The sequence below is a fragment of the Asterias rubens genome, chromosome 2 (genome assembly GCF_902459465.1).
Source record: "Asterias rubens chromosome 2, eAstRub1.3, whole genome shotgun sequence".
In the NCBI taxonomy this organism is placed as follows: Eukaryota; Metazoa; Echinodermata; class Asteroidea; order Forcipulatida; family Asteriidae; genus Asterias; species Asterias rubens.
This window is the reverse complement of record NC_047063.1, coordinates 9,516,397-9,531,351: the sequence shown is the minus strand read 5'-3', so window position 1 is coordinate 9,531,351 and position 14,955 is coordinate 9,516,397. Positions and strand designations below refer to the sequence as shown.

Below are 14,955 nucleotides of genomic sequence, written 5' to 3'. Positions count from 1 at the left end.
CAACGACCGTCAATGACCATAGTGTCTTCCATGTATGCCAAGTCCCCGGCCCCGCGCTCCCCTCCCCCCCCCCCCCCCCCCCCCCTCCAACCCCCGGCCCTTTTTAACAGATTTGGAAGATTAAAAACAAAAAATCCCATAAATAACTATTTCAACAGAAAACAATCATCAATTGGCCATCTCCCAGACGCATCCCCTTGAGGTGATCCCCTGGCTGTCGCTTCCCAGGTTGTATCGTTATTTGGGTGTGATCCCTACATGGCAACATGGTGGGCAACGGTTGTATGGCTTCTGACTGCCCCCGAACAAAGATATTGACAAAATAGGGACACCGCCCACATAGGGCTAGATAGCTCAGTTGGTAGAGTGCCGGCATGTTAATCCGGAGGTTGTTGGTTCGAGTCCTACTTTAGTCAAATCTTTGTTCAACCCCCCAAATCACAACTTCATAATATAAGAGTCGCCACCTTAACGGTGAAATGTTGTGCTTTATTGCAAAGCACTTCAAAATATCATTTGTTTGTGGGGGTGTACTTTTGTACAAGTATGTAGATTGGGGGATACCCTAACCCATATCCGGCATTGGTATCCAGTAAATAAAGGATTCTCATGACCAAATGTTCCAGACACATATACAGCCAATATTTAATACACCATCACATAGTAAAATGTATACAAAAAGATGGCAATATTGCTTGAATAGTGATAATTAATAGTAAATAATTTCATTATTATTTAAACCAACTAAAAGCAGAGAACAAAAATTATAGAAACTCAAACTGTTCATGCATAATACAGGACTAAACAGTGCTGTGAATATACATGTTCTTTAAATAGATGATGAATTTGACATAAAAGACAGGAAAACACATTCTAAGATTTCCAGTTTCTTATATTGATGCAATTGCATATCTGTGAGGGAGGGGGGGGGTACAAAATATTAGTCAATATACAATAGCAATCCTTTTTTGCACAGGAATGTGGTTATTATTATTTTATTTTAATGATTTTTATCAGAGAAAAACACATACATGTTTTTTCAATTCAGCACCAATTGTAACCAACATTGTTTATGTTATTCATTTCTATGGGCAGGTTCAAATTAGATACATTACGAGTTTCAATTTAAACCCTAAACCACAAAGAACTGCTTTTGAAGCAAACATTAATTCTTAACAATTGTGTGCATATAACAAAAATAAAACACTTTGTTGGGAACCTGTTTTATAGTTCATTTTCATAGTTAGAGGGTGCAAGAAACTTGTTTACAATACATATGTACGTGGAAAGAAGCTTCTATGCGATGCAAAATAAACTGCATCTGTCATTAGTGCACAAATCTTGAAAACCTTTGTATTTGTTTTTGCTTTCCCATGTACAATTACCTTAAAATTAAAAACAGTTGGAAAATATATTTGTAAGACCTTACACATAACTGTAGATACTGACAGCACACACAATATTTATCAACATCAGGGCCCATTTTCATGGCTCTGCTTACCGTAATCATAGAACGGGCGCTTACAGAAGCAGGTAATTCTGTGCTCACAGCAAGCGTATTTCACGGGCTAGCGGCGAATTTTGGCTTCTGCGCGTGCGTAATTCACATTGCCAGGTATTCTACGCTTAAAAGGCTAGCGAAGAAATTTGGCGCTTGCACGTAAGCGGGAAATCGTGATCGTAAGCGCAGAATTCGGCGGTAAGCAGAGCCATGAAATTGGGCCCTGGATAGCATCACAGCAAATGTTCCAAGCACAACAGTCAAGTAACAGTTTTCCCCAATACCTTCACCAACCTACAGGCCAGTGTTCACAATCACTTCATTCACTAGTTATACAACAAGTCATATACAAGTAAACTGTCATGTACTGCACACACATATGCAAAATACACCAACCGTTCAAATTATCTGCTAACAAAAATATTTCAAAAAATTTGATGTCATGACTAGGATTATACAGAATTTTTATTTAAAAAAAAATATGTTATATTCTTTAAAAGCAATTATAAAATCTGCATGGCAACTATTAGCATGACATAGTTTTACATTTTCTAGGCTGCAACTAAATCTGCGAACTGTGGCTACTACTACTGCAGGACCACTGTGATCTTCCTACACTTGTTACTCAACTGTATCAGGCCAGCCGACGATTTCACAAAGAGTTAGGACTCGTCTTATCTCGAGTTAGGACGAGTAACTCGTCTTAACTTAGGATTAATCTTAAGGTCTGCATGCTACAGTGCAGGGTTGGAACTCGTCCTAAGTACTAAGATTAATCCTAAGTTAGGAAGAGTTTTGTGAAATCGACAGCTGATACTTAACAAAGGCAATGGAGGCAATTGCCTCCATGCCCCCTGGTCATTGCCTTGGTGCCCTTGAAGTGCTCCAGTACAAATTTACAGTTTCCTCTATAGGGTGGTGCCCTTCACCAAGGAGAAATTGTTTTGGTGCCCTTGCCCTTTCAATAACGAAGCATACAGGCCTGATGTATTGTGTATACAGTGGAAACACATCTATAGGTCGGAGGCCTCAGTGAAAAGTGAATGAATAACCCTTACAATAACTTGAGCACTGACTGAAAGGTCATGTAACATTACTATTTATAGAAGCAGACTAAATCCGGCAAAATAAATATGAAGATATATAAATAATTATATTCTTTCATCAGAGGTAGAACGCACTCGCTATAGGCCTATAGTGCTTTAATAGCTAAAAAATAGTGCTCTAATAGCTAAATAGTGCTTTAAAATCTAAATCAACTTTCAAGTGAACATCATGCACATGATGTCACAGAAGCTCAGGATGCCCTTGAGTAGATATCGCAAGGTGATTGCGGATTGACCCATCCTGTGCGCTTTGCAGTCTTAGGCTGCGTACCAGAACAGCAACTTTGGTTACAGCTACAGCTAGATCAGCGCATCTGCCAGTGTTGAAGAATTGGCAGACACGCACGATCTAGCTGTAGCTGAAGCCACCTTTTCGTATACAGCCTTAGCTTGGCATTTTCATTAGTTTGTCATAATTGTACCTGACTGAGATGGTGGTTGGTGGGGGGGGGGGGGGATAACACCTTTGCATTAGGTTTGAGACCTACATCATGGGAAGTGTGATACCAGATAATTTCTCTACATGTATCTTTCAGACTGCCTTGTTGTCACAGGGAATGCTTGGTGGCTTTACCAGTTATGCTTTATTAAATGCAGATGCCTTAACCGTTAGTAAATACACCAGGGTTACGTCCAGCATATACCGTTACAGGTTCAAATCCTACCCAAGAACCCCGGTGGATTTTCCCCACAAGTCCTGGAAAGTATCGAAAAATAAACAACTAATTAACTTGCAAAAGAGTAAATAAAAATTTATCACCTGTTTATTTATATGCAAATAATATAAGAGCAAAGAAATACAGATTTGAATTGAATTGACTCTTGAAGCATCTTTGACGTTGGCAAAACAAGATTCAAAAGCAAACTCAAGTTCTTTTGGCTCAACAAAGGATAGACACCAACCCTATATATTCATACAAAGATATCTAGTTGCACAACACTGCAGATGTCTTATATACATATGATAGATTCCGTCGATCATTTTTACTAACTTGCTCATAAACCTCCACCCCGAACTCCTTACCTCACCAATGTACATCTTTTGGTCAAAGCTGTGTTTTGAACATACAGACATAACATTCAAACACAATTACAAATGCCTTTTCCATTGTTGAATGTATGGCAGTGTATGCAGGAGGTCAACTTGAGGTTCACTACATCAAAATCTGTGTAAAAGCTAAACTCGGTAAATTTTTGGGAAGCGACACATGATGCCTTCGTCTTACTTCACATTTCAGAGACAAGTTCTCTTCATACTGTAGAACAAGCCACGACTTTCTCATTTCTCTAAACAGAGAAATTTGAAACGCAAGGTGGCGTGGCAGTAGATATCATTATGAAAACTTCTAATCATACTCTCAAACAAACTTTGTCATTTCTCTAAGGGAGAATTTGGAACGCTCGGTAAAATTATCAAGAACCAGGCCTCCTTGGGATTAAACCACTAGTTGAAAACCTCTTCACCACACATTGATTCCCTTATTAAAGCATTTATGGGTAAAACACAATAACTTTGTACATATCCATTGTAAGTCTTCTGCCACCCAGCAGTTCAAATAACTCACATTACAAAAGTTTAATAATTTGAGCAAAAGAAACCCAAAGCGTTTCAATTCACAAACTTTTACAAGGAGGTTGGCATTTTACCAAGGGGAGGCTGGCTTTAAAGGGACTGAAACACTAGACGGTGTTAACAGGTTTATCCTGAGCAGTCGTTTGCTGGTTCTGTGCTTGTCTGTTCTTGAACCACATAGTTTCCTTGAAGACGAACCATCCATTGCCAGCCCACACCACGCAGTTGAGAAACCCAAAGACCTGGTAGGGAAGAAGTTCAAATTTTGAGTTAAATGGTAATATTGAGTTCAAGAGGCCTGTCGTCATGATCACAGCAGGCCTGTGGCTGTGCATGGAATTGCAAGTTCAAACCCTATGCGCGTCCTGCCAGTCACATCACAACATAATAATGACGGCACCCTTTGTGAAGTGACAACCAGCACGCGCCCATGCAGTAACTGGGTTAGTGCGAATGCAATAACTGGGCTAGAGTTTATAAATCCATGTTCAGTCACAGGTACTTTCCATGACGACAGCCCGCCCCTTTTAATAATGACTTGATGATTAACAGGTTCACTCAAAAAAGAGCCGATCAATTTGTACACAACTCAATAAACTCCAACCCTAAATGCATTTACCAATTACAGTAGTGTACACGCAACCTGTCACATTAACATCCCGTAACAAAAAGTGCACAAGTTGCGGCCATTTGGATTGCTACTCCATGTCTTTTTATGTGTGGCGGTGGGCAGAGCCAAGACATGTCTGCACGCACAACCCATAGCATACCGGATCGGTCTTTTGTCTCATGAATGTATGGATCTGATCATATTTAAACCTGTCTGTAACTTGACTCCAATAATAAACAGATGAACAAAACCAATTAATGTAAAGATTTGATTGTGTTCAAATTTACAGCTGTCTAAGGTTGTGTCTAAATTGAAGGCTTTGGCAATGGCTACAGCCGGAACAACTGCTGATGCAGCCAATGGTTCTAGCCGCAGCCAGCATCTATTGCTGCAGCCAGCAGCCATAGTCGCAGCCAGAGTCACTTGATTCAGACACAAGGGAAAGAAATTAGTACACAGTGACACTTGTGTCCTTAAGCAAGACATTTTACCATTGCTTTGTCCTTCGGATGGGACGTAAAGCCGTTGGTCCCATGTGTTGTGTAACGCATGTAAAAGAACCCAGTGCACTTGTCGAAAAGAGAAGGGGTGCGACCCGGTGTTCCTGGTTGGGGCTGCTTCATGCGCCGTAGCACCTTGTAAACCCTTAAAGTGCTACATAATTGGGTCTCAGAATCCATCACTGCAATAACCTATCTTTCTGAAAGTTTGTATATACTCAGCGCCTTGAATACCTTGTTTGGTACATACGTGCGCTATAGACCATGTGAACTTTGTTTACCATAAGTGTGACTTGTGCATTCTTTGTGAATTCTGCCAGGCAAGATACTACACAGGTACTATGGGAAAGTTGACATTTTGTGTCATAATTTCCACATAAATCCAAGAATTATAAAAGTAAAAGCTGGACAAGTTTCATCATATCAAAAGGTGATAGGAATGAGACAGTGAAATCTTCATAAAAATAAGATTTTATGTTTTACTCTATTAGGCTGTGTACAAATCGCGCCTGCAGAAAGTCCAGGCTCTGTGGCTCTTTTGTAAACATGTGATATCACAGGTCACATTGTCTATATAAGACTTTGATATTATTATTATTTTAACACAAGGGTGTAAAGGTTAAACCCTTGCTGTAGACACCTATTCGGATACGGCCTTAATAGATCAAATCGACTAACCCCTTTAATGCTATGAGAATGACCCTTGCTGTAGACGCCTGTTCGGATACGGCCTTAATAGATCAAATCGAATAACCCCTTTAATGCTATGAGAATGACCCTTGCTGTAGACGCCTGTACGGATACGGCCTTAATAGATCAAATTGAATTACCCCTTTAATGCTATGAGAATGACCCTTGCTGTAGACGCCTGTTCGGATACGGCCTTAATAGATCAAATCGAATAACCCCTTTATTGCTATGAGAGCGGCCATATTGTAGTGCAGGCCATATGCGCGTCTGAACGCATACATCAATGAAGCACGCGCCATGCAGCGGTCGAGGTTTTGATTTCTATAGCACACGCATGAACACTAACAAGCTTGTATTGCTTGCCACCGCGGACCTCCTACTGTCCCTCTTGTGTTGATACTCCTTTTTGGCAACAGCTCCCACTGGTTTTGTGCATGTTTTCCAACTTTGGACCTTTCCTGAACCCTGTTGTCCTACTCGTACACACACAGCCTCACATACGCCATGGTTGTGGGCAAATATTTGAACGGTAACGCCCTATTCGATACAGCCTTAATACTTACAACAGAGATATTGATAGATGCGTAGTTAGGGAAGGATTGCTGTTCACAGGTGTTGCCCGCAGTATTGCAGGGTATAGTCAGGAGCTCCTTCTTCACATTATCAAAGGTGGTCCAGTACTTCACTGTGCTGACACCTGATGCCCAAATGCATGCTGATAAGAAGAAGAATACGCTGAACACCACTGTTGTCACAAAGTCCTGTTAAGTTCAAGAGAAGTATGGATTAAGTTGTTGTGACCCTATTATTTTACAGGGTATGATTTCGTCCAGCAGTTTTGTATAGATAATTAGACTGGACAGTTTTGTGCACACTGAACGCTAATATTGAGTTGATTTTTGAGTATTAAGAAAGACATTGGCATAGCATATAATCACTCTGCTGTCAAGGGAAATTGTACACTGTTTTACCATGCAGAGCTGCCAATATATGCACCTTGGAATCGGGACACTTTGTACTTTGTGGAACAATCAGGGAGACATTTAGAATTATGTTCAACATGTTCATCTTCAACATGTACTAATAGAAAAACAAATTCCATAATAGGGAGATACAGACCACGAAAACAACTACACAGCTCTTCAAATTATTACTAGACATTTTGGCTTAATGTCCGTTATTTTCTTCATAATACAAGAGAGTAATATACATCACTAAAGAGTTGGACTCATAATAAGGGAATAAAATGGTAGCGACGAGTTCTTGAACACACACAGCGCGGCCAACTCACCGACAGCACCCGCATCGCCCGTAACAAGAAACGTCTTGCACCAAGACTAGTCCGTAGTATTTGAAAACAACCGGTTATAAACAGAGCTCCAGCTGGTCATTATCAACCATTACACCCACACTTGACGTGCCCTCCACCAAAAGAAATAGCGAAACTGTCTGCGGTAGTTATGAATGCCAGTTAATACAAAATGTGCTGGAAATCATGCTCTGTGGAGTTCTCAATTCTAGACCTTCTTACTTTTTATTTATTTAAAACAATATAAACACTTGCCCTCACTAGTTCCAACTTTGTAGAACAATTGGCTTGACCGATAGGTTGTAATATTTTGTTTGTAAGAAGTGATTAAAAATTGGGGAAATGTACTTACAGCAGCGGGTACAAGGTCAAAGGTCAAGTACCTGACCTCCAGAAACACATACCAGACGAGGGATAGGATGCAGTAGATCATAGCCAAGACGCCGATAGCGACAAAGAAAGAAGCTTTCCCTCCTACGTAGGCTGGTATGGGTATCTCAGTGACAGAGGTGTTGGGCTCACAGAATATCGGGAATGACTTGAAGCTGCAGTGTTTGACAATCAAAATCAAAGATATAACAGACCGATTACTTTTGATGTATACTTATTACCAGTTCTTTGTAGCAGGTTTTCAGAATCCTTCCAGGGATCCCGTCTGGTCCTGCAGCCTTATTGGATTTGATATTTTTGAGAGACTTTTCAACTTGGGCAGTTGTCAGCAGAGTTCTATTGTTATCATTGATGTTTGAAGCAAACGTAGCACAAAGGTGATCTTTAGCTAGGTCATGGAGAGGGCTATTGTTATCAAACCGCCGGTAGAATTGGTTCAGGTATTGAGTTGTTCAGGTATTGAGTGTGAAATTACCTCTTTTAAAAAAAACTATGTTTAAGAGGGTTTTAGACTATCAACAACTCCCAGCTCGTTAACCAAGTATTTTTTTGTACTATCAATCATTTTGAGTAAATCAGCAATAGTGTACAGTGCCTCTAAGTGATAACAATTATTTGTACAAATATTGTTACTACTTACTCAAATGGGTAACCAAACATATATTTCATTTGGTGCAGGTAGCCTGTGCAAGTGACATTGTAGGAATATATGCCGTTGTATCCTGCAGTTGTTGCAAACATGAGCACAGCTAGAACCTGTTAAAATGTGAGGGGAAAAAAGTTCAAAATTATTGAAGCTTTTTGCAATCCGCCATACTTTTGAACGCATGAGAGCACTCTTAATTTTTTTTTCATTTTTTTTTTTTTTTACTTTACTTATATATTTGCTCACGCCCAAAACAGTTAGAACCTGTTGAAATGTGTGGGGAAAAAAGTTCAAAATTATTTCCCCCACAGTAATTTCATGCAACTTTTGCAATCGACCGTACCTTTGAGAGCGTGAGAGCACTGTTAAAAAATTTTAACTTACACTCACAGGGATATATATTTGTTTATACCCAGATCAGATATAAAGAGTGAAACACAGTACCACCAGACATCATATCCATCACGGACAAAAAGACTTTTAGAGGAGCAGTCTTAACCCACCGCAGAAGCAATAAAAAAATACCTTAAAGGCAGTTGACACTATTGGTAATTACTCAAAATAAACTGCGCCAATAAAGTATCTAAACACTTACAAATGGTCAGATATATCGAAACCTGAAACAGTATGCCAAAAAATAATTATTCATTTCGAGTCACCGTTAATTTCTGCACATTTTGACACATCTTGTGTTGCGCTACGATGTTGTTTGGTAGATTTACGGGCACTTGAGTGGCTTAAGGTCGAATTTCAAAAGTTGCAAAAGCCCCTATTCGAGCTAAATCGTTGTATTGTGACGAGTAAGATCGGCGTTTCTTTTGCCCGCCTTTTATGAATGATTTTTTTTTTGTCGCGTTTTGGATAAATCGGTTGCGATGAACATCAGCAATAATTGTCAGTAACCAAGCAAAGGGGTCAAAGATGGGAGGCATACAACAATGGTAAGCAAGGAAAGGTGTTTCAAGATAACAGGAAAGATGGCTCAAACGACCAAACAGGAAAGAGGATGGACCGTTGGTTTGATAGAAGCCGGTACGTCGATGCGAGCTGCAGCTCATCAGGTGAAAACGTCACCAGCGACGGTCAGTAAATGGTGGAATCGCTACCAAGCTCAGAGAAATGTGGACGACCTGCCAAGGAGTGGCCGTCCGAGGGTGACTTTTGCAGCAGAAGAAGAAAGTGAACAAAGCCATAAAGCCTGACACCACTCTCGAGGGGTTTGCGACGCATCCTGATCAGGAAATGGCAGGGGATTGACCAGGGACAGATCAGAGGTCTCATTGAGAGTATGAGAAGACGACTCCTTGCCGTTCAGGACAATGATGGAGGACACACCAAGAATGGAGGACAGGATAACAGCAGTTTTAGAGTTAAAGATACGGCAATTAATTTCATGGTCATGTAAACGAAACGAGTTCGTGTCTTTTGTCTTGATTTTGTCTGAGTGTGATGCTTATGTGAGTTCCCTTTTGGAATTGGGGTGAATAGGGGCTTTTGCAACTTTTGAAATTCGACCTTAAGCCACTCAAGTGTCCATAAATCCACCAAACAACATCGTAGCGCAACACAAGATGTGTCAAAACGTGCAGAAATTAACGGTGAATAGAAACGAACAATTAAATTTTTGTACACTATTTCAGGTTCCGATAAATCTGACCATTTGTAAGTGTTTAGATACTTTATTGGCGCAGTTTAATTATTAGCATAAAACCTTATTGGTTTTGAGTAATGGGGAGCTGTTGATGGTATAAAACATTGTGAGAAACGGCTCCCTCTGAAGTAACATGATTTTGAGAAAGAAGTAATTTTCCACGAATCTGATTTTGAGACATCAGAATTAGATTTTTAGGTCTTGTCGTGTGACAAGGGTGTTTTTCTTTAATTATTATCTCGCAACCTCAACGACCAATTGACCAATTGACCAATTGTTTGTTATGTTGTGCATATGTTGAGATATACACCAAGTGAGAAGACCCATCTTTGACATTTACCAGTAGTGTCCAGTGTCTCTACCCCTGTAGCCAGGGATCTGACCTTGTGCAACCCAATATGAGTATTATTTTTGGGTGTGGTACAGTAACAGGAAACAGATGTCTGGGAACAATTTCAAATGTTCTATGAATACAAAATCTTTATTAAGAGATTCTTATTGTTTGATTTTTTGTGAAAACCCAAACCCTTGCCAGTCTAAATTAGCATGTTGTTGTTGGCAACCCTAATTCAATGCGGAAAACATTTGACAGTATGTACAAAAATAGGTTTCTAAATAAAATTTCGGAATTTTTATTTTGACGATAACTGAAATGAACCTGCGACCGCCAGATTAACATACTCTTATTAACATGGAATTACACCCAAGTTTACTATACAGGCAGATGTGGAGGATTGTGATGGTAGTGATACTATTGTTTAAAAACAGGGGGAAAATTTGCCATTCTATTAAGTGGAAGACTATTGGACAGTGCTTTTTCTTAGTTCTCGTCCCAAAAGTCTCCCATTAACACATAAATGGAATTTGAGGCATTGCATGGTGGGGTATTAATGTTTATTTGGTTTGGGGCCTTGTTTAATATGCAAAATCAACTTACAAATTCAATGATGCGAATGAATCCTTTAGGCTCCATCAACACTCGTAGACGGTACGGTTCCTCCTAACCACCAAAAAGTAAAACCAAATAAAAATATATTTACACATTAAATAGTATCCACACTTCCCTAGTTTTAAAACTACAAATATCAAATTATGTAATTCTCTATTATGGAGTCGCGATTACAAAAGAATTTTGACCCATCACACGCGGCGACTCTGCCACGCTCACCATTTTGGTGGTCAGTAGGAGGTGCACTTCACTGAAGAACCCACAGTGATTATTAACCACCAAAATAGTATCCAAGATTATTCTGATGATGACGTCAGGTGAATTTGTTCAATACACACACACTTACTACAAATCAATAGTAAATGAACCAGTTCAGTACAGTATTACCAATTTATTCAATTGTAGAAAAATAATTGTGTAGTTGTTGAGGGAACCCGACAAAACCTGGTTATTATACCCAAATGTTGTTACCGCTAAAAAGAAGGTGTTGAAAGGCATTCATGAGAATGTATAGACGATGTGACCTAGGCCTGGGCGAATTATTCAAATATCCGGTTAATGGCGAATAGGTTTTCCTATCCGTAACCGCGAATGCCTTTTTTTCTTAACAGGATATCCGCATAGGGCGCGAATACCTATTTACAAACCGGATAATTCTGTAATAACAACCGAATATCCGCGGACGTCGGGCGACAACTGATATGAATGTTTTGTCTGAATCCTTCTATTGAGACAACATAAAACAGCATAAATTAAGTATTTAACTATGCTCACCTCCGTGAAGAGTTAAAACAATGACATTTCTGACGTAATTTGTTCAAGTTTACAAAGGTTTTCCTTCACGTAGAGTCAATCACGATCAAAAGAAAAAGCAAATCGCCATCTTTAAATTAGATCCGGTCATTTTTATGAATGAACCGAGTGACACTGTCTAAAACTAATATCAATCCGCCCATAAGATCTCATTCACAAACGAACAGCGCCCTCTAGCGGCAAAAAAACTATTCGAATATCCGGTTAATTTCGGATAGTTGGCCAGCGGTATCCGAATAACAAAATTTCACTCTTCGGCACTAATGTGACCTATGTTTACATTCAAACCGCCCTCTGTTGACAAAACACTGTATACATGTATGTCATGTTTCGCCAGGCAAAAATACGCGTAGTCATGGTAAGATTGCATACACTTTCTAGCTGGCTGCCAAAACACAAAGGTTTTGCCCGGCGATATGCGTGCGAATCATGTTATGGTTTTCGAGTGACGTCAGGGAACTCAGAGGTCACATCGTCTATACAAATTCTCAACGAGCAAGTTGTCAACAAGCAAGTTGTCAAGATCATTGAGATATTTTGAAAAGTTAACTCTCAAAAATCATTTGATTTTTCCCTAATTTTAAAACAGGTGATGTTTTTTGATCAATTTCTAGAGCAGTAGGGCCATTTACAAACAGTTGAGTAGGCCTACAGTCATGACAGTAGCATTTTGATCATAGGTTTCATGATCATGTCATGATTCATGGTTGGAAACTTCATTTTTTTACTGGCCACAAAGAAAATTGCGTTTGGGATGTTTTAAAAAAAATGATATTGTTGGTGCGGCAATGGGTCCAAGGATACGAAGAAGTGGATTGGTCCTATTTTTATGCACATTTTTTATGGGCGGTTAATAAGGTGGAAAAGTTTTCGTATGGCGCCACCACTTTTTCATTCAATATGAAATAATATAGTATCTAATGTACCTCAATGAGATATCCCTTTTTGTAAAAATGAGTGATAAAGTGGTGGCGCCATGATACGGAAAGTTATCCAATAAGGTTTATCGCGGATAGCAAATTATCAAGAGAGGGCGCTGTTGAACCCACACAAAGGTATAGGCGTTGGGTGCGAGAGTCAGAGAAACTGCATAGAAACCGCCCCATATTCCTTCCCACAATGCATTGCGTTTCTGAATCGCGATAAACCTTATGTACTGTTACTCACTGTAAACTATAATAACAAAACCAAAATTGTCTGGGAAATCATAACAAACCCACCACCGCACCACACGACCCCACCCACTACTAAGCTTGGGCGATATCGATTTATTTTATTCACGACATATCGCCGACAATATATCGCGATATTTGATATATTCGGGATTAATTAAATTTGACATCATCAGTCTTCAAACTCCAAGTAAAAGTTGTAGAAGAGACAGTCATAGCATAAGAGAGGTGTTCTTCTGGTTTTACTTCAAACCCATGGGGTGCAAGATGTCTAAGCTAGCAAATACATCGCGATATTTAATCGATATCGCGATTATCGTGATATATCGCGATATATCGATATTTCGATTAAAACCAAATCCATCCGATATCGAAATCGTTTCCAAATTAATATCACGATATTCGATAATACCGTGATATCGCCAAAGCTTACCCACTACCCCTGAGGCTCCGGAGGCCTGACCCACATTTTTGTTTTTTAGAGCTATTTGTTATAAAAAATATTCTGAGGGGCTGAGCATGCTGAGTAGTGTAAGTAAGTAAATGTGTTTTATTTATTTTCTATTTATCATTTCTACTCCCAGCCAGGGCGGAAAAGTTTCCGTATGGCGCCACCACTTTTTCACTAGATATGAAATAATATAGTATCTAATTTACCTCAATGAGATATCCCTTTTTGTAAAAATGAGTGAAAAAGTGGTGGCGCCATACGGAAAGTTATCCCCCAGGGCCAGGGGGGAAGGCTATTCTTTCAGATAGTTATTATTATTTAAAATACTGCATTACTATAAAAAAAAAAAGTATAATAGTATTACATTAGTACTGTAGTCTAGTGTAGTGTATACTATACCTATACACCATATTCCTTACGCCCTTAGTTAGTTATAATTTTGTATGAATTATTGATGTGGTGTGGTATTCCCTGCTGTACTTCTGACTGAGTAGTGAGTGTACCTGTTTCGGGTCAGCAGCCCCTGTCGTTCCCGCTGAAGATCCTGGTTGTGGTTGCTCCTCCATGATTTTTGACGACGCCTGTCCTGTGAATGAATTCTCTTTTTGGTCCACAACCGAAAACGAAGGTAGACTTTATCCCACCACTTGCAGCACTAGAAGTACCTATTACTGCTAAATTCCTCTCTCTACACACGACGAATTTCTTAAGAATCAAATAACAAGCTAGCTGTCATCAACCGTCAACACCAAGGTACGTCGTGCTCATCGACCAAACTTGGATGCAATATTAATATGGGAGCACAGTTTCAATTATACATTGGTGAAGCTGATTGGGTAAACAAGTGGATACTTCTATCATTCAACCAATCAAACTTCACCTTAGTTGCTATAGATTGTTATGGTAGTATGATAGACTGGTCCCTATTATCCTCTAACAGATTCTAGCTACTGAGTAGCACAAAATGAAAAAGTGACATGGGGTACCAATTTAGGGATAGGTTGCCGCCGCCCCGCCCCCACCCCCACCCCTCTCGCAAAAAAAAACGACCGACGGCAAATCAGTGCGTTTCGAAAACGCTTTTAGAAGAGGGTTTACTTGAAAGAGCGCCCTCAACTAAATAATCTGGATTTGTGGTTTGTAGCACACTACTGTGCGGGTGTTTTCATAACTGAAACTTCTTTCATTGTCTTCTCTCCAAGGAGTTCATAGTGAATAATTTCGCGTTTCTGAGAATCTTGAGTACTCAACAACCGAAATAATGTTTAAAGGCAGTGAACACTATTGGAAAGTGTCAAAGACTAGCCTTCACAGTTGGTGTATCTCAACAATGCATAAAATAACAAACCTGTGAAAATTTGAGCTCAATCGGTCATCGAAGTTGCGAGATAATAATGAAAGAAAAATAATTATTGTCACACTAATTGTGTGCGTTTAGATGGTTGATTTCGAGACCTCAAGTTCTAAATCTGAGGTCTCGAAATCAAATTCGTGGAAAATTACTTCTTTCTCGAAAACTATTGCACTTTAGAGGGAGCCGTTTCTCACAATGCTTTATACCATCAACCTCTCCCCATTACTCGTCACCAAGAAA

The 14,955-nt window shown here is 39.5% G+C and overlaps 1 protein-coding gene across 1 annotated transcript; it reads right to left on the bottom strand.

Moving 5' to 3' along the window:
* Positions 1-2,413: 2,413 nt before the first annotated feature.
* On the bottom strand, positions 2,414-14,146 carry LOC117307252 (synaptophysin-like). Its single transcript, XM_033791940.1, has 6 exons — positions 13,865-14,146; positions 10,914-10,976; positions 8,320-8,435; positions 7,642-7,834; positions 6,544-6,741; positions 2,414-4,422 (listed from the first exon to the last, which is right to left on the bottom strand). Exons 1-6 carry the CDS (start codon positions 13,925-13,927, stop codon positions 4,288-4,290), a joined length of 768 nt encoding a protein of 255 aa, XP_033647831.1. The 5' UTR covers positions 13,928-14,146; the 3' UTR covers positions 2,414-4,287.
* Between the last annotated feature and the right edge of the window lie 809 nt (positions 14,147-14,955).